Raw genomic sequence first — 15,688 nt, 5'->3', positions numbered from 1 at the left:
AGGACTTGTGGCACCTTGTCCCTCTAATGGCTATTATAGAAAGGTTGATATTTCATTTTGAATTAGTAACCATTATATGAATACATTTTTGCTATAACATTCCACTGCTTATATTCTTAATACACCTCTATCCCAATATAAAGCGACCCAATATAACACGAATTTGGATATAACGCGGTAAAGCAGTGCTCCGGGGGGGTGGGGGGGAGGGCGGGGCTACGCACTCCGGCGGATCATGGCAAGTTCGATATAATGCAGTTTCACCTATAACGCAGTACAATTTTTTGGCTCCCGAGGACAGCGTTATATCGGGGTAGAGGTGCAGTAATTTTTAATAAGAAGGTCTTTGCAAACAAGGCTTTGTGAGAGAAAATCAGTCTACTCTGCTGTTTTGGTAACTTTTTAGTTATTTTTCCTGTTTCAAAATATGAAATGCAAGTGCTTTGCTATCATTTAGTGTCACTGTAGCACCATGATTAAATATCTCATATCTTCTCCTGAACTGGGGGAGTAGTGTAACTGCTACAATCAGGATTTTAATTGCCAGGAGTAAACAGAATATCACAGTCACACTCCTCACTCCTGCCATATACCTCAGTTCCCTTCCCCAGAAGTACACAACAAAGGGTACTATTTTTCTTTTCTCTAGTAGTAAAAGAACACCTGTTTCACAAAAGTTCCAGTAATCTCTCCCCTATGCCAATATTTAATGTATTTATTGTGAATATATAAAATATAATAACCATCCTTTAGCATTATTGATAATTGTATAAGGTGAGAGAAGTTGACTATGTAAAAATGAAACCTTACTCAACAGCAATGTTGAATATATACAGTCAAAGCTTATTTTTTGTATAAAAATAAAATTTTGCTCTCTCTTACCTTTGTTAGTGCTGCCACTAAGGAAGAATAACGTGATTCATATCTAACACATTCATCATCACCAACAAAATTGTTCACTAAGTTCAGTTTTAGAATCTTTATAATAGCAATAACGCAGGAGCCAAAATAACCCAGCTCAATTTTCAGACTGCAGGTGGAGTTTGCAGCAATGACAGTCAGACAATCATCATTTTCTAGATTAAATTTACTCAATTTAACTAAGAAGTCATGGAGAGACAATAAATGTTGAATTCCATGCTTGTTACAGAAAGCCACTTTTCAGAGTAGAACTGCACTGTAAGTAGCTATTACAAATTTTGTAATTTTACCTTTATATTCCTTTGTCTAAACAATTCAAGCAAACTCCAGTATTTAATATATTCTGTAGGAGCTTCTGAAAGCTGCTAGTTATACATTATCATCTTTACTCAAAGCTGGATTAATGGCAGTGCTGATGCAGCCGTGACCTAAGGTCCCCAATATGTTGTATTATTTAGTATAGTACTGTGAAACTAATCAAACATTGCTTATTACTATGTGACATTTAGGTGCCCAAAATATGTTCATCCCTGATTCTCTTAATTGGACTCTGAGTGCACTACTTCCTCCTATATTATTTCTAAAACAAAGAATATATTGAATTCATTACCTTGATTGGATCTTCAGTACATTAGGACACATATGCCTTGAAAAAACAGCTTGTAAAGGTTCACATTCATGAAAAGCCAGGTTATGAGTTTTTACAATACCTAAAGATATAGCATAGGTGTAGAAATTAACATATGTTTGCATGTTATCTTAAACTTAACAAATTTAAATTAACACGTTCATTAATCTCTGTAAAAAAAAAAAAAACCAACAACAACATCAAAGGTCACATTCTGCCCTGTGTGGGAATAGCTTGCCTAAGTATAGGAAACTCCATGAATTTTAACTCCGTTTCCTAGGAATTCTTTCATCGTGTAAAAAGCTGAAGGTTCCACTTCCAAAACTTGTGGGTCTCAAGAGTTCTCTGTGAATCTCAGGTGATCCACAAGAACAAAGTGTCAGGCATGTTAGCTCCCAGAAAGTACATTTGGTGTTTGGGATGTAAAAGAAAGGCAGAGTGGTTGGCTGGTATAATAATAATGAAAAAAAAGAAAATAATAAACTTCTATAAACATTTACTGAATAGCTATCTTAATTACCATTTACTATTGCAAACAAGTATACCAAATACTCTGAGGCTTAGGTTTTATGAAAGATGGTGTTTAGTGCTCTGTGGTGGATAGTGAGAGATGTCACAGGCTCGTTTCCACTATCAATGTATGTGTTGGGTTCTCTTTACTCCACTATTCAAATTAATAATTTTTATTAATAAAAGCATGAAAGGTTATCAAATAATAACCTTTTGCTATCAGGTCCTCTGTATATATATAGCAAGTTTATAAAAATACAAACAAATTTAAAACAAATTTTAAAAAGGGAAAATGATATAGTTACATTTTTCCAAATACACCTCTAAAATGCAAACTTTCAAAATTAAATATAACCCAAACAACAAATGGCAAGAAATCAGTTATTTCAGTGGAGCACTCACATTAAGCTAGCACTAAATCAAACTTGTTGCCTTGAGTCTTAATACATTGTTTCCACTTATTAATATAAAAAAGTATGTTTCAAATATTAGAAAATGCATTATGTACCATACTGGCAGAAATAATTATAATGGTACTTTAAGGGTTTACTTTCCAGCAGAAAGTGATTGTGCATCACTGTCTTCTACTGGACAGAATATGTCAGACCTGTTATAAATTCACAGAACCATGTAACTTGGAGATGGAAAAGACTGATTAGATCATCTAGTCCATCTAACTGCCAAAACAGGTGTTTTCCCCTATAATGCATTTTCAGTATTTTGTCCCACATAGTTTTTAAATGTGCATGCAGTAGAGCATTCACTACTTCCCTGAGGAAACTATTCCACTATTATACAATAACTCCTTGCTTAACATTGTAGTTATGTTCCTGAAAAATGCAACTTTAAGTGAAACGATGTTAAGCGAATCCAATTTCCCCATAAGAATTAATGTAAATGGGGGGGTGGAGGGTTAGGTTCCAAGGAAATTTTTTTCACCAGACAAAAAGCTATACACACACAGAGTATAAGTTTTAAACAAACAATTTAATACTGTGTGGGATATTTCCCAAGGAATGCCTTACTGCTAAATGATGAACTAGCATTCCGCTGAGCCCTCAAGGGTTAACACATTATTGTTAATGTAGCCTCACACTACAAAGCAGCACTAATGGAGGGAGGGGAGACAGCATGGCAGACAGAAACACACACCCTGTGTGTGGGAGAGAGAGATAGATGCGTGTTGCCCCTTTAAATATGCTGACACCACATTCTAAGTACATTGCCTTTAAAAAGATCAGGAAGTTGAGACAGCAGCTGCGGCCAGCTCTCCCTGTCCTGAGCCCTGTTGTATCTCCCCCCTGCTCTAGGTGGAGAAGGGATAGGCATGGGGCAGGAGGACACCCTGACACAGCAAGCAGGAGGCTACTGGGAGCAGTTCCAAGGAAGAGGGCAGAAGCAGCACATGGCAGTGGGGCGAGGGACAGCTGAACTGCCCGCAATTGATAGCCTGCTGGGCAGCTGCTGCACAGGGAACTTAGGGGAGCAGGGAACTGATAGGGGGGCTGCCGGTCCACCCTGGTTCCAAACCCCCACCAGCTAGCTCCAACGGGCTGCTCTTCCTGCAAGCAGTGAACAAAGCAGGCGGCTGCCAAACAGCATTATGAGGGAGGATTGCGCAACTTTAAACAAGCATGTTCCCTAATTGATCAGCAACTTAACAATGAAACAATGTTAACCGGGATGACTTTAAGTGAGGAGTTACTGTACCAGATTTCACTATCCAAGTTTTCCCCTGATATTTCTCCTACATTTTCCGTTTCTTAACTTCATCCAATTACTCCTAGGTACATCTCCTTGTACTATCCCAAGACCTCTTCAAATGTATCAGTTTCTTATACTGTCAGTTAGTGGAGCAGCTCCTTTATCTCAGTGCAGTAGTATCCTATGTTTTGGGAATTGAAATTTGAGAGTTCTATTCCCCATGCCACGTGCATTTATTTGAACGATGAACACAGTATAGGATATGCCACCATGGATTGTTCAAAGAATTTGAGGCATAAAATAAATCTTGTTATAGTCACCATGTTTACTGTACAGGACCAGGTGCATGAAAACAAAGATCATTAATGATTATGATGTGAAACTGCTATTCCATCTACCAAATGCCTATTTTGTAGAACACAACTGTTATGATAAGTTCCCCTAAATAACTATCAACAAACATCAACCTTTTTTAAAAGTAATAATATTATATACTGTGAGGAAATTAACAAAAATTAATCATCTATCATATGCGTAATTGCAGCCCAAAGAGAAAATCAGTCTGTAACAGCAGATGAGAACTGAATACACTAGTGTCTTATATTATACAAAACCACTTTAGATTTTATTAGGTTGCAAAGCTTTTTAGTTTGCAAAGTCAAGCACCCAAAAGATAGGAAACGGTTGCAAGAATCGTTTATAATGGAAAATGTTAGGCATAACATTCTGCCAATGACAGAAAATATGTTTAATAATCAAAAATACAAAGGTGACAAAATATTTACAAGTTTAAAGTACTTAATGTTTCTAAAAAGTCATATACATTTAACCTACCATGTTTGCAGAAGAGCTTAAAAGTTATATGACAATCATTAACATTTGTATAAATGTTGCACTTCTCTACATTCCTTTCTAGTGTGTTTAGACATCTAAACACAGGGAGGACTGACTGTAAGAAAAAGTGCATTAACAGTGTGCACCATAAGAACAACACAAAGAATGCTAAATAATTGTATGTCAATCACAAATGGAAACATTAAAAAGAAAAGCAATGACAGTTACAGTCAGGCAAATCTACACAACCACACAATTAAAACAAATTAAATTAGCAAAAGCACAAGAGAAAGATGGATCCATGAGTTAGTTCTGTACATACAAATATATTTGTATTTTTATCTCCAAGAATAGTATTTAGTGTACAGCAGCAGCATCAATTTTTTCTACTCGGAGGACCAAATATATTATTTCAAAAGGTCAAAACCCCACAATCAATAGTTTGTGGCAGATTCTCTGCTGTGTTCTGTTTCCTTTGGAAAGCTCAGGTAGTGTAGAGAGAAGAAATAGGGTTTCAGGAGGACTCCTCAATAGCTGTAAAGCCAACACAGCTAGCTCCTACCCCTTCCTTCCCACAGCCCATGGTGCGGGAGGGGGCATGTCAGGGGAGGATCGGGATAGGAATAGTGGCTTGAGTGTGTGTTTCACTCTGGATAACTCCAGCTGGTCCATGACTAAAGACTACTGTAACCTAGGCTGGGGTAGAGAATCAAGGAGTCCTATCTAGTTGTTGGTTTCCAGCTTTGTTTTTTTCCCCTCTCCTGGGCTGACCTAGGTGGCTGTGTAGTAGAAGTGAGCCACATTTTACTACCTGCTGCTCTCTTAGTCTCAGGCAGACCCTCTGAAGCTCCTATCCTGATATCTTTATAGCTTCCACAGACAGGCAAGTAAGCAGGGAATGAAGCAACCAGAGTGCCCCTCTCCTCCCACCCCTACAATGTAACAGGTGGCCAACAGGGCAGCTAATGAACAGCTGAAACAGGGATGGGACAGTAATTGCTCAGAGTGTTCCTGGCTCACACCAGCCCTGCTCTTGGGACAGCAGGGTAAATGGCCAGAGGCAATTAGAAACAAGGTGCTCCCTACTGCCTCTCTGTAGTGATGAAGCTATTTCAAACACTTCAGTTTAGATGAAACTGCAGGGCATAGTTCAGGGAACATGTCTAATCATAAATAAATACAAATTTTGTTCCTGCCTCAGTTGTCTTGAGGGCTACAAGTTAGAGCTTTAAAGGCCACAAATGGTCCCCAGTTCCACAAAGGATGAATTCTACTGAAATAGAGTAATATATCATTCTGTCCCCTACAACACTCACAATTCCATTAGAAAGTTGAATTGCCTTGCTGTTTAAAAAGTCATCTTTACTAGTCCATTAAGATTTACCTTCATTACTAATTTACACGTAAGGCGTAACTGTCTTTTTTTCTGAAACAGTTCAGGTTCAGCTGTCCAGCAGTAATGTTGAAAAAACATAGATGAAAAGAAGACACATGCATACGCTGACATAGAAGAATTCACTGATCTTAGAGCAAGCTAAAAATATAATTAAAAATTAATATTTTATCTTGAAACTATAATAAAAAATGGATGAAATATATATTTTTATTTAATTCTATACTCCAATATCGTATATAAGAACAAAACACATATATGTATGTATACATCTAATAATAAATACAGCAGATGGTTGGTTGGTTGGATGCATATACATACATCATCATCATGTTTAAACAAATCAGTTTTACTCCTCCTACTAGTTCAGAACTGGTTGATAAAATCTAGGGCCTCAATTCAGCAAAATGAATGCATGTGAATAGTTCCACTTTACCCCACTGGGACTATTTATATGCTTAAAATTAAGCTTGTGCTTAAGGGCATTGATGGATCAGAGCCTCTGGTAGCAAAATCTAATAGTTCCTTTCCCTCATCCAAGTGGGTGTGCATGGGTCTATTAATGCCTATATGAGAAGGCTGGTTTACATTACAAATTAAAAATATAATATCTTCATTTTTTTATCTGATGGCCTGCAATCACCCCAACTTAAGCTATGATCTTTGCACAAGTTAAGTAGGATTGGACTGGTCAGTGCATGACTGGATGAGACCACCACAGAAATGCCAAATTCTGCAGGAAGTGGTATTGACGATTCTGCAGGAGTCAGAAATGAAGAAATGCTGGAATATGGTCTTAAGAGGTAATTTTAAATTAGATGTAAAACTGAGACCCTGACCCTGACCATCTGTGGCACTGATCCTACTGTCATAGACAAATTCTAGTTTGGCAACTATGAAAAAGCAGGAAAACTATAAAAAGCAGGAACAGAGTTTCCATGATATCATTCACATAGTTAAGATGATACCCAAAAAATGGAGTGTGGCCATGCAAAAAATGAGAGACGGTAAGGAAGATAATTTGAATTATGCTTTAAGGCGTGTATAGAAAAATTTTCAAAAAGCTACTTAAATTAATGTTGAGACTGTATTTCCCCATAAAAAGCCATTTAAATGATTAAAAAACCCCAAAATGCACTTACACCTTTTTCATTTGGGTCAAACCAAAACTCATCACTAATTCGTGCTATGGCATGTATTGCTCGTCCAAACACTGTAAGATAAGACAAAATAAATGTGAAATTTGCATTTTGTAATTTTTAAATAAAAAAAAAAGTGATATAAGATTGTCTCCAGATTAATTAAAGAAGAGAAAAATTCTAACTTTCCTACATCTATTTTAAAGGAAAGTTATGATGTAATGAGGAGCATAAAGACAAATATTACTGTTTCACAGCAAATCTCTTCTGTATTGCTCACAATGGCAACAGGAATGCACCACAGGTTGAAAAATTGCCACCAATGCTGGGTACTTCAGTTTCAGGAGCCTGATTTGAGATAACCTGGGCCTGATTTTCAGAAGTGCTAAGCACCCACAAACCCAACTGCTCAGCACTTCTACAAATCAGCCCCATGGTACATTAGATTGGGCACTTAAAAACTGAGACACATAAAACCAGTGGTCACAGCTGAAAAATCTGGCGATGGAGCCTTGAAGCCATTAAACAAAAATAAAAAAGCACAACACCAAATCAAGACTGCTATTAAAGGCAAAATTTCCACTGAGTAGGACTCCAGTATTTGACCTATTGAGTCCCTACCTCCCATACTTAACACAAACTTGAAATTACCAAGCTGTATTTGTTTTTATTTTGTGCACCAGGTCAGCAGTGGCGCACTACTCAATTAACAGAGTTAGTTCTTGAAATACTGTTACAAAGCCATCAGGAAGCACAAGAGCAATGGTTTTGGTCTAGGTCTTATACTGAAATTTGCTATTAGAACTACTAGCTTTTAGGCATAAAAACAGCCAATTTATTTAAAGATTATTGCTGTATATATTGAAAGAAACTTTAAGGTTGCATGGCTGAAATAAAATAGTTTTTGAAACAATATAGGAGTACCTTGATAATTTACATTAATGACTGGGAAACCCACCATAATAATCTTAAAATAACACCACGTCAAAGATGATCACCAGAATAATGCTTCCTTAAGACTGGCTTTCTTTAAAATCAAATTTAAATAAGTAGGGATAATCTTGTATCCAAAGAATTACTACTACTAATAGTTTGAACTTGTATCACACTTTCTTTCATAGATTGATTTTTACAAGAGAGTAAGAACCAGTATGCCCATTTTATAGATGGGGTAACTGAGGCACAGAGAAGTTACGTGCCTTGCTGAAGATCACACAGCAAATCAATAGCTGTCAGAATTAGAGGCCAGATTTTCTGACTCTCCCTTGGCACTGGCAGCTGCAGCACTTCCTTTGAAACACCACTGAAACTAATGTAAAGAAAGATTCTGTTGGGGATATGTAGAGCCCTAGTTGCTCAAATGAGCGACAGAGTCTTTATTTAAAAGCAGCCATTTTACATACCAAAAAGTCCTCCTCTTTCTAATAACATTTTAAAGTCCATCAAATCACACTTTGTATTAAATTACATGGCAACAGGCTGTTTAAAGTATATTTTGTATGACAGAAATAGACAGGTCTTAAAACCCAAATTCCAGAGGCCTTTGATAGAAACACTATAAGTAGCAGTACTTTTCATCATGTTGCACAAGGGGCTGCGTGTTCTGCATGCATGTGAGGAGACACTGAGCTCTGCTCACAGGTAGGGACAATACGGTTTGAACAGAGCGCCCATCAGGTGCTCTCCAGGGAGACCTTTCGGTTGATGAAAGACCTCATGTTGCCGATCTTGGGCAAAACACACTCACAGGGCTCTGTGTGTGTGTGTGTGGTGGGGAAGCACCTTGCAGCAATATGGCGTCATTGGCCTCCACATGCTGTCACCCTGTTGTTCCAAGAGATCTATGTAGCCTTGGCTCCCCACCCTCTGCCCCCAAACATCCACTCTGGAGGTCTGTCACCGTGTCCCAGCAGCAGGTCTCAGCGCAGCTCCCTATTTCATGGTCCCAATGATGTGCTCCCCTGGGTGTAGCCCCCTTGCCCTGCCCCTGAGCAGCCCCACACATCCCCCTGCTGCAGCGGGTGCTACCTCTGAGGTGGGTCCCCCCAATCACACACTTCATGGTTCGGGGGCTGGGCGACAGCACCTCAGCCAGGCCTTCCCAACCCAGCCTCGCCCCTCACACAGCACGTCCCAAAAGGGCGGGAAACCAGCCAGTTGCTAGGGGGGCGGGGCTAACTGCGCCTCAGGAACCCGGATGAGGCTCATCCCTCGCGGTCTGACAGTGACGGGTGAAGCGCGAGGCCTGACGGCTAAGGAACGCGCCCTCGTGTGTACCGACTTGGAATGATCCCTTCTCGCTGCCGTAGACTGTAACCGCCCTTGGCTTCCGGAATCCGTGACGGCCCGCTGCTCCTTGGCCCTTTGCGGAGCGGAAGGGAAGGAGGTGACGAGTGGACTGGAGCAGGATGGTGAGCCACCCCGGGGGCTGGGGGCCGTGAGAGGGAGCTCCCGACCCGCTGGAGAGGGCCCAGCTCCGGGGCCCTGCTCCCCTTCCCACCCCCAGCGCGTTGTTGCCCCGGGGCCCCCGTCCCGCCCCCCTCCCGCTCCTGGGCCAGAGGCGTCTCTGCTCCCCTGGGATCGGAGCTACATTAGCCTCGGCGATACAGCAGAACCGTGCTAATCCTCCCGTCTCGTGACGCTCACCGAGAACGGACTCCTCGTCCCAAAGCTTTAATTGTAGGGACAGTTCTGTATCGGGGCCTTGCTGTTCTTTACACTGAACTCGACACAACATCTAGACTAACCCGCTTACTGCGAAGTAACAGAATAACTAAAACTAAGCAACTGTTTATGACACAATCCCTGGCTTTTTATCTCTTGTTCACGTGCATCTTAATGCCAAGTTCAGAAATTCATATTGGGCCCCCAGGCATTTAGGCAAATTAGCAAGGTTCCTCTGTATTTCTTTTGAATGCTGTTTTGTATTAACCATGTAATCTTCAACATTGTTTGCTTTAATAGTATTCATTTATATGAATAACCTTTTTTGGAAGTATATGTGACCAATTTCTTGGAAGAATAGAAATCCATGAAATTGACATCAATAGAGATTCTTGTTTTGGGGGGGGAAATTCTGATCAGTCACTATTTACTAAGTCAGTCTAATGTGAAATTCAAAAAGATTGGGGTAGAAGAAAAATACTCAAAAGAATAACTGGTTCACTGGAAAGTTACAACCAGTGGTATGAATATTTTGTGAAGTGGCAGCTTGAAAAAGTCTTCCACTATTGTTTCAGACAGTTTCAGGAAAGCTGATTTTTTAACACTTCCTTTCATAACATTAAAAAAAATCATTTGGCTATTCATATGTCTATTTTTTTCTTTTCTGTTGCTTTCTTTTAACATTGTTCATGTTTCACCCTGTTTTTTCATTGCCCCTGTCTGCAATCAACTTCTTCATTCCAATAAGGCTGGGCACAGAGTAAGTTTACGCCTCTTGGCTCTTGCTAACACTGGTGGTAGATGATTTGTCAATGTTACTAAATGTTAAAATAGGTATGAATTATGGAATAGCTGCTAGCCAATCCATAGTCAAGACCGCAACTAAATTTCTGTTGAAAGCCAAATTCTTATGTGCTTTTTGTCATGATTGTTGTGTCTATCAGAGATAAATGTGATACAGTTAGTACAGCAGAAAATGCTGCTTGTTGTAGTCTAGCAAGTTATCTTGATAGATGGAAACTTGAATCTGAATTAGGGGCTAAAATGGTTTCTCTCAATTCATCAGCACATATTAGATTCAGCGAGGTTGAGGGTCTCTAACTGAGAGCATAATTTGGGGGAAGGCGTTACATATGTAACTAGCTAGTGTTGCATGTAAATCTTGTAAGACTTGATTAAAGACCCCACATATTGTTTTGTTGCCATCAAAATCAGTTATGCTACAAAATAGGCCATATTAGGAAATTGTTTTAAAACTGTTTTAGTTAAGATGGTTATGCTATCAGTACGTAGAGGGTATAACATTGTTAAAATGTAAATTTTAAAATTTTCTAACAATATGGGAGCTCAAGTATGTTAGCTCACTTTTTTAAAGTTTGTAGCACAGGAAGGCCAGAATTTAAGTTTCTCCCTCTCTTGCCCTATCCAATTTTTAATATAAACAAAGTGCTGGTGAAAAGCCTAACAGCCCTGAGGAATGAAGGCCATCCAGTGAACAGGTACAACACTAACACTGGCACTAGCCCAGCAAACTTCACTGTCTTGCCACTGTGCTTCCTTTTTGAGCTGGAGGGACCATCTTTAGGAGTAATAAGCCATCTGTCCACTGGGAACTAGTGGAAGGCCTTCTTATTTCTGAGACTACCAGAAGTAGTAAGTGCTTTATATCACTACTGACTTGGACTTGAACCGGTGGCTCACAGGTTAAAGATTCTGTATCACTTTACCAATTATTTGAGTTATAATATTCCCCTCTCTTGCATAGTTTGGATACTTAGATCGATTCCCGCCCCCCAGTGTAGACCAGGCCTAAGAGCTGCAACTTCAGCTACGAGAACAGCGTAGCTGAAGTAGACGCATCTTAGATCGACTTAGATTGACTTACTTTGCGTCCTCGCGGCACAGGATTGATGGCCGCCGCTCCCCTGTCGACTCTGCTTCCGCCTCTCGCAGCGGGGAGTGCGTTCGGGGATCGATTTATCGCATCTAGGTGAGACGCGATAAATCGATTCCCGAGAGATCGATCACTACCCACGGATCCGGCAGGTAGTGTAGACATACCCTTACACTGAGCAGGCTTTCACAACACTGGTAAAAATGCCCAAGCCCTATCTGCACTTCTGTTAACATTGTTGAGTGCTGCTGCATGGTTGCTGGAATAAAATGCAAAGGACAAAATTTATAATGTAGACAAGGTTATGGTTAATTCATAGTGTAGCTACAAGTAGTGATATCTAACTTTTATATTTGTCTGGAGAGCAGCTTATATGTTTGTTTACAATGGACTTATCTACACTGGCAATTTACAGTGCTGCAACTTTCTTGCTCAAGGGTGTGAAAAAAAAACTCACCCAGCAAGTTTCAGTACTGTAAAGTGCCAGTGTAGACAGTGCATCAGCGCCGGGACCTACGCTCCCACCACTGGTAGCTATGCCCCTCAAGGAGGTGGTTTTATTTTAGGGCCAGGAGAGCTCTCTCCCAGCGCTCTGCCGCGGCTACACAAGCCACATTAAAGCGTTGCCAGTGTAGACTAGCCCAATGTTATTACATTTTTGGTATTACCATAAATCAACACCACTACACTTGGAAAAAAACAAGTAGTATATTGACTTATTTATCAGGATAAGAGGAATGCTTGCTGTTTATCAGATGTTCATGTGGCCTGTAACAGTTTTTTCTTTACAACCCTTTTCACACAGTTGTTGCATAATCAAATTAAGCTTGGCTTATTGATACTTTGCATTAATTTTGTTTCCTAAATAACAAGTTTAAAAAGTCTGTGACATTACATTGTAGGCTACCTTTGTAATCAATTATTCAAATTAAAGGTGTGATGATAGTACAGGTGATTTATTTAATAATGGTGACATCCTAGCTTTGAGATATAGACTAACAGATATTACTTGTTGGTTGATTGCATCACTTGTACTCTGTCAGCACTTACCATGCTTCATAGAGTGTTTGCTTGAATAGTTTTATGTATTCATAGTTCTATTCTGGTCTGGTCCATGTTCAGCTTGCAATGCTCTATTAAAATCAACTTTTTGACAAAGATGTACTTGATACAGTCTAATGGAAGCTAAGATGTTTTATTATTTTGGCTTTTGACAAACTTTTTATTCAGTTTAAACACTGACACACCCTGCAAACTCATTTTAGGAAAACAAAATGATTACATACTGAAGTAAAGGGAAACTTGAAATAATGAAAGGGAAGTAGCCACAACCTAGGCCTGGTCTAAACTTAAATTTTACCACTTAAGCCATGTCTGACAGGAATGTGTCTTTTTTATGAACAGCCAACATAAGGTGGACTGTAGATGCAGTTACACCAGTATAACTGTGCTTGTACTGGTATTGGTTATGCCATTTCCCAAAACCAGCATAAATTATACAAGTGCATCTATTGCTAGAGGGTTTTAATGCCATACCTATATTGGCAAAAGCCTTGTAGTGTAGACAAGGCATCACTCTGTACCACTCTATCTGAGTGAGACATCATTCACTTTGAGACCCACATCCCAAGCATAAGCTCAGTTTCAGTTCTTTTTTCAATAATTTTGCATCAGAAATGCAGAATTGTGAAACTGAAGATAACCAAGCTTGCAAATTTCTTGCTTCTTGATTTTTATTGGCTACAGTTAGGTTCTGTAATTCTCATCTCTTTTTCCTGTCCTTGACACCTGATAAGCTGGTATTAGTATTAGGAGACCTTCACATCCCACATCGATGCAACAACCTCCCAGCTAAGTTCAAAAAACTGCTGGTCCCAGGAAAGATCCAGCACATCCTCTGCACCGGAAACCTCTGCACCAAGGAGAGCTATGACTACCTCAAGACTTTGGCTGGGGATGTTCACATTGTAAGAGGAGACTTTGATGAGGTAATGACCTCTCTACAAAGACTTTTAAAAACAGTCTGACACTTGAGTTATTTATAACTCCCTTTACACCATTTAAGGAAATGGACAAAATTGAGACAGTTATAGTTACTTAATAAAGAACAGGGTAAAAAGCAAATAAGCAGTACTCTATAGTCATAACCAGTAAAAATGACTTAAGCCTAGTTCTTACCCCATGCCCAAGAAGGACAAAGCTGACTCTTGAATTCATGTAGTTTGGTTTATTTAATTACATTTGATTAAGCATTGTAATAAAATAGTTGAACCTATTTGCCATCAAATAGCCGCTGTTGTCAAGATGTTGAAGTTCCTAGGTCAGATGCAGTTTTGTAATTCTAAATTAATTTTGAAACTGTAAATAATAAATTTATTATTTCAATATTTCTATAAGCCACCTTTAAGGCAACATAGTTGGCTTTGATGCAGTTGATTTCTGGCTGGGTGTGGTATTCCTGCTAGAAGTTTCTGCATTCTTCAGTGAAGAAAAACTTAAGTTGAAGAGGGTCTCTAGCTCATTCTCAGGAGTAGCAGGTTTTTGTGTGATATGAATACATAGCAAATAACTTAATTTCCTTTGAAGATGGAGTCTGTTTCAGTATATGTAATCTGTATGTTGTATATTTGTTTTTAATTTTTAGAACCTGAATTATCCAGAACAGAAAGTTGTAACCGTTGGGCAGTTCAAAATTGGGCTGATCCATGGCCATCAAGTTATACCATGGGGAGATATGGCCAGCCTGGCACTGCTACAAAGGCAGTTTGATGTGGACATTTTAATTTCAGGGCATACACACAAATTTGAGGCATTTGAGCATGAAAACAAGTTCTACATCAACCCCGGGTCAGCCACAGGAGCTTATAGTGCCTTGGAGAAGTGAGTTAAAATAAGTTGGACAGTTGTCTATTTACCTAGGTTTTTATATCATACCCATCATTGTTCATTAGCACTAATTTTACAGTAATAACTGTTCTAATACACCAGTTATCATGATGCATGTTTATTTCAAGCCATATACATACTAACAGGCCTTATTCACACTAACATGAATTTGGTTTTTTGGTTTTTTTTTTTTTTTTTTTGGAAACTTCAGTATTGCATTTCTGTATCACTTCTCAAAGGTTTGGGTCTAGAAAAGAAAAGGTTGAAAACAGCTGCTCAGCATCTGTGTGTTTTTATTGTTGCTGCCTCTTTCCTGTGCACACAGACTAGGAAGTAATAACTAAAGCCTTCCTAATCTTTGTCAGGTTGACTAGATAGTTAACATCACTGCTGGGGGATTATCAGAGGAAACAGCTGCTGTGCATGAGTTAATTTTTAGGGTTATTTGCTAGATAACCAAAACACATTGTGCTGTTGGTGTCAAAGATTTTCCTACAATACCTTCTAAATGCATTTGCTTAAGATGAGTTTGTTGAAATATCTAGTCTTGTTTTCCAACTTTTTGTTAGATCATGCTTATAAAATTCAAATTCTTTGGAGCAACTCATTAGGTATTTCTCAAAGCTAGATTCCTTAATGTTGGAGTTTTATAATTACCTGATATTAACAATCAGTTTTTCTTTCCAGCAACATCATTCCTTCATTTGTGCTGATGGATATCCAAGCTTCCACAGTAGTTACCTATGTGTATCAACTAATTGGAGATGATGTGAAAGTAGAAAGAATTGAGTACAAAAAACCCTAAAATGAATCTTCTGGTGCTCTTTACCATCTCATTCCCTCTCCTTCTAGTCAAGTAATTGAGCATTCAAGAACCACAAACTGTCTGCAATATTTGATTGTTTGCAGTATTAAACACTTGCTAACTGCTTGTAGCCTATAGCAGTGTAACTAGTTTATAATACATAGCTTCCAAACAATGGCACACTCTTGCTTGTTTTCTATGTATGGTTCAGCTTGTAAAATATCCTGCTATGGTGCAAAATGCCTTAGGTGTACAATCAGTCTTGTTAAATAACTACCTTTAACGTTGTAATAAACTTGTTTTTCAATCA

General features: G+C 38.9%; 2 protein-coding genes across 3 annotated transcripts in view; one reads left to right on the top strand and one right to left on the bottom strand.

Annotated features, from left to right (window-relative positions):
* Positions 1 to 9,398, bottom strand: part of RAD9B (RAD9 checkpoint clamp component B) — a 22,322-nt gene extending 12,924 nt beyond the window's left edge. Inside the window, exons 1-5 of the mRNA XM_065568144.1 lie at positions 9,158 to 9,398; positions 7,133 to 7,203; positions 5,982 to 6,131; positions 4,598 to 4,712; positions 1,532 to 1,631 (exon numbers count right to left, since the gene is read on the bottom strand). Coding sequence (XP_065424216.1) covers positions 1,532 to 1,631; positions 4,598 to 4,712; positions 5,982 to 6,131; positions 7,133 to 7,203; positions 9,158 to 9,191 — 470 coding nt within the window. The 5' untranslated portion in view covers positions 9,192 to 9,398. The remainder of the gene's footprint in view (positions 1 to 1,531; positions 1,632 to 4,597; positions 4,713 to 5,981; positions 6,132 to 7,132; positions 7,204 to 9,157) is intronic.
* On the top strand, positions 9,356 to 15,688 carry VPS29 (VPS29 retromer complex component). Of its 2 annotated transcripts, XM_008163594.4 has the most exons (5): positions 9,426 to 9,540; positions 10,542 to 10,553; positions 13,484 to 13,675; positions 14,332 to 14,567; positions 15,261 to 15,688. In XM_008163594.4, the coding sequence occupies exons 1-5, from the start codon at positions 9,538 to 9,540 to the stop codon at positions 15,376 to 15,378; spliced, it is 561 nt and encodes a 186-aa protein (XP_008161816.1). In that variant the 5' UTR covers positions 9,426 to 9,537; the 3' UTR covers positions 15,379 to 15,688. The 2 variants fall into 2 exon arrangements, with proteins under 2 accessions (XP_008161817.1, XP_008161816.1); XM_008163595.4 differs by lacking the exon at positions 10,542 to 10,553 and having other exon boundaries at positions 9,356 to 9,540.

This window comes from Chrysemys picta, chromosome 15 (genome assembly GCF_011386835.1).
Source record: "Chrysemys picta bellii isolate R12L10 chromosome 15, ASM1138683v2, whole genome shotgun sequence".
Taxonomy (NCBI): domain Eukaryota; kingdom Metazoa; phylum Chordata; order Testudines; family Emydidae; genus Chrysemys; species Chrysemys picta.
This window is presented reverse-complemented; position numbering and strand designations above follow the sequence as displayed.

Bases quoted from the DNA above. Each gene is read 5' to 3' on its own strand.
- VPS29 (XM_008163594.4), top strand. The intron at 13,676-14,331 runs GTAATGACCTCT...TTTAATTTTTAG, and splicing joins TAAGAGGAGACTTTGATGAG to AACCTGAATTATCCAGAACA. The intron at 14,568-15,260 runs GTGAGTTAAAAT...TTTTCTTTCCAG, and splicing joins GCTTATAGTGCCTTGGAGAA to CAACATCATTCCTTCATTTG.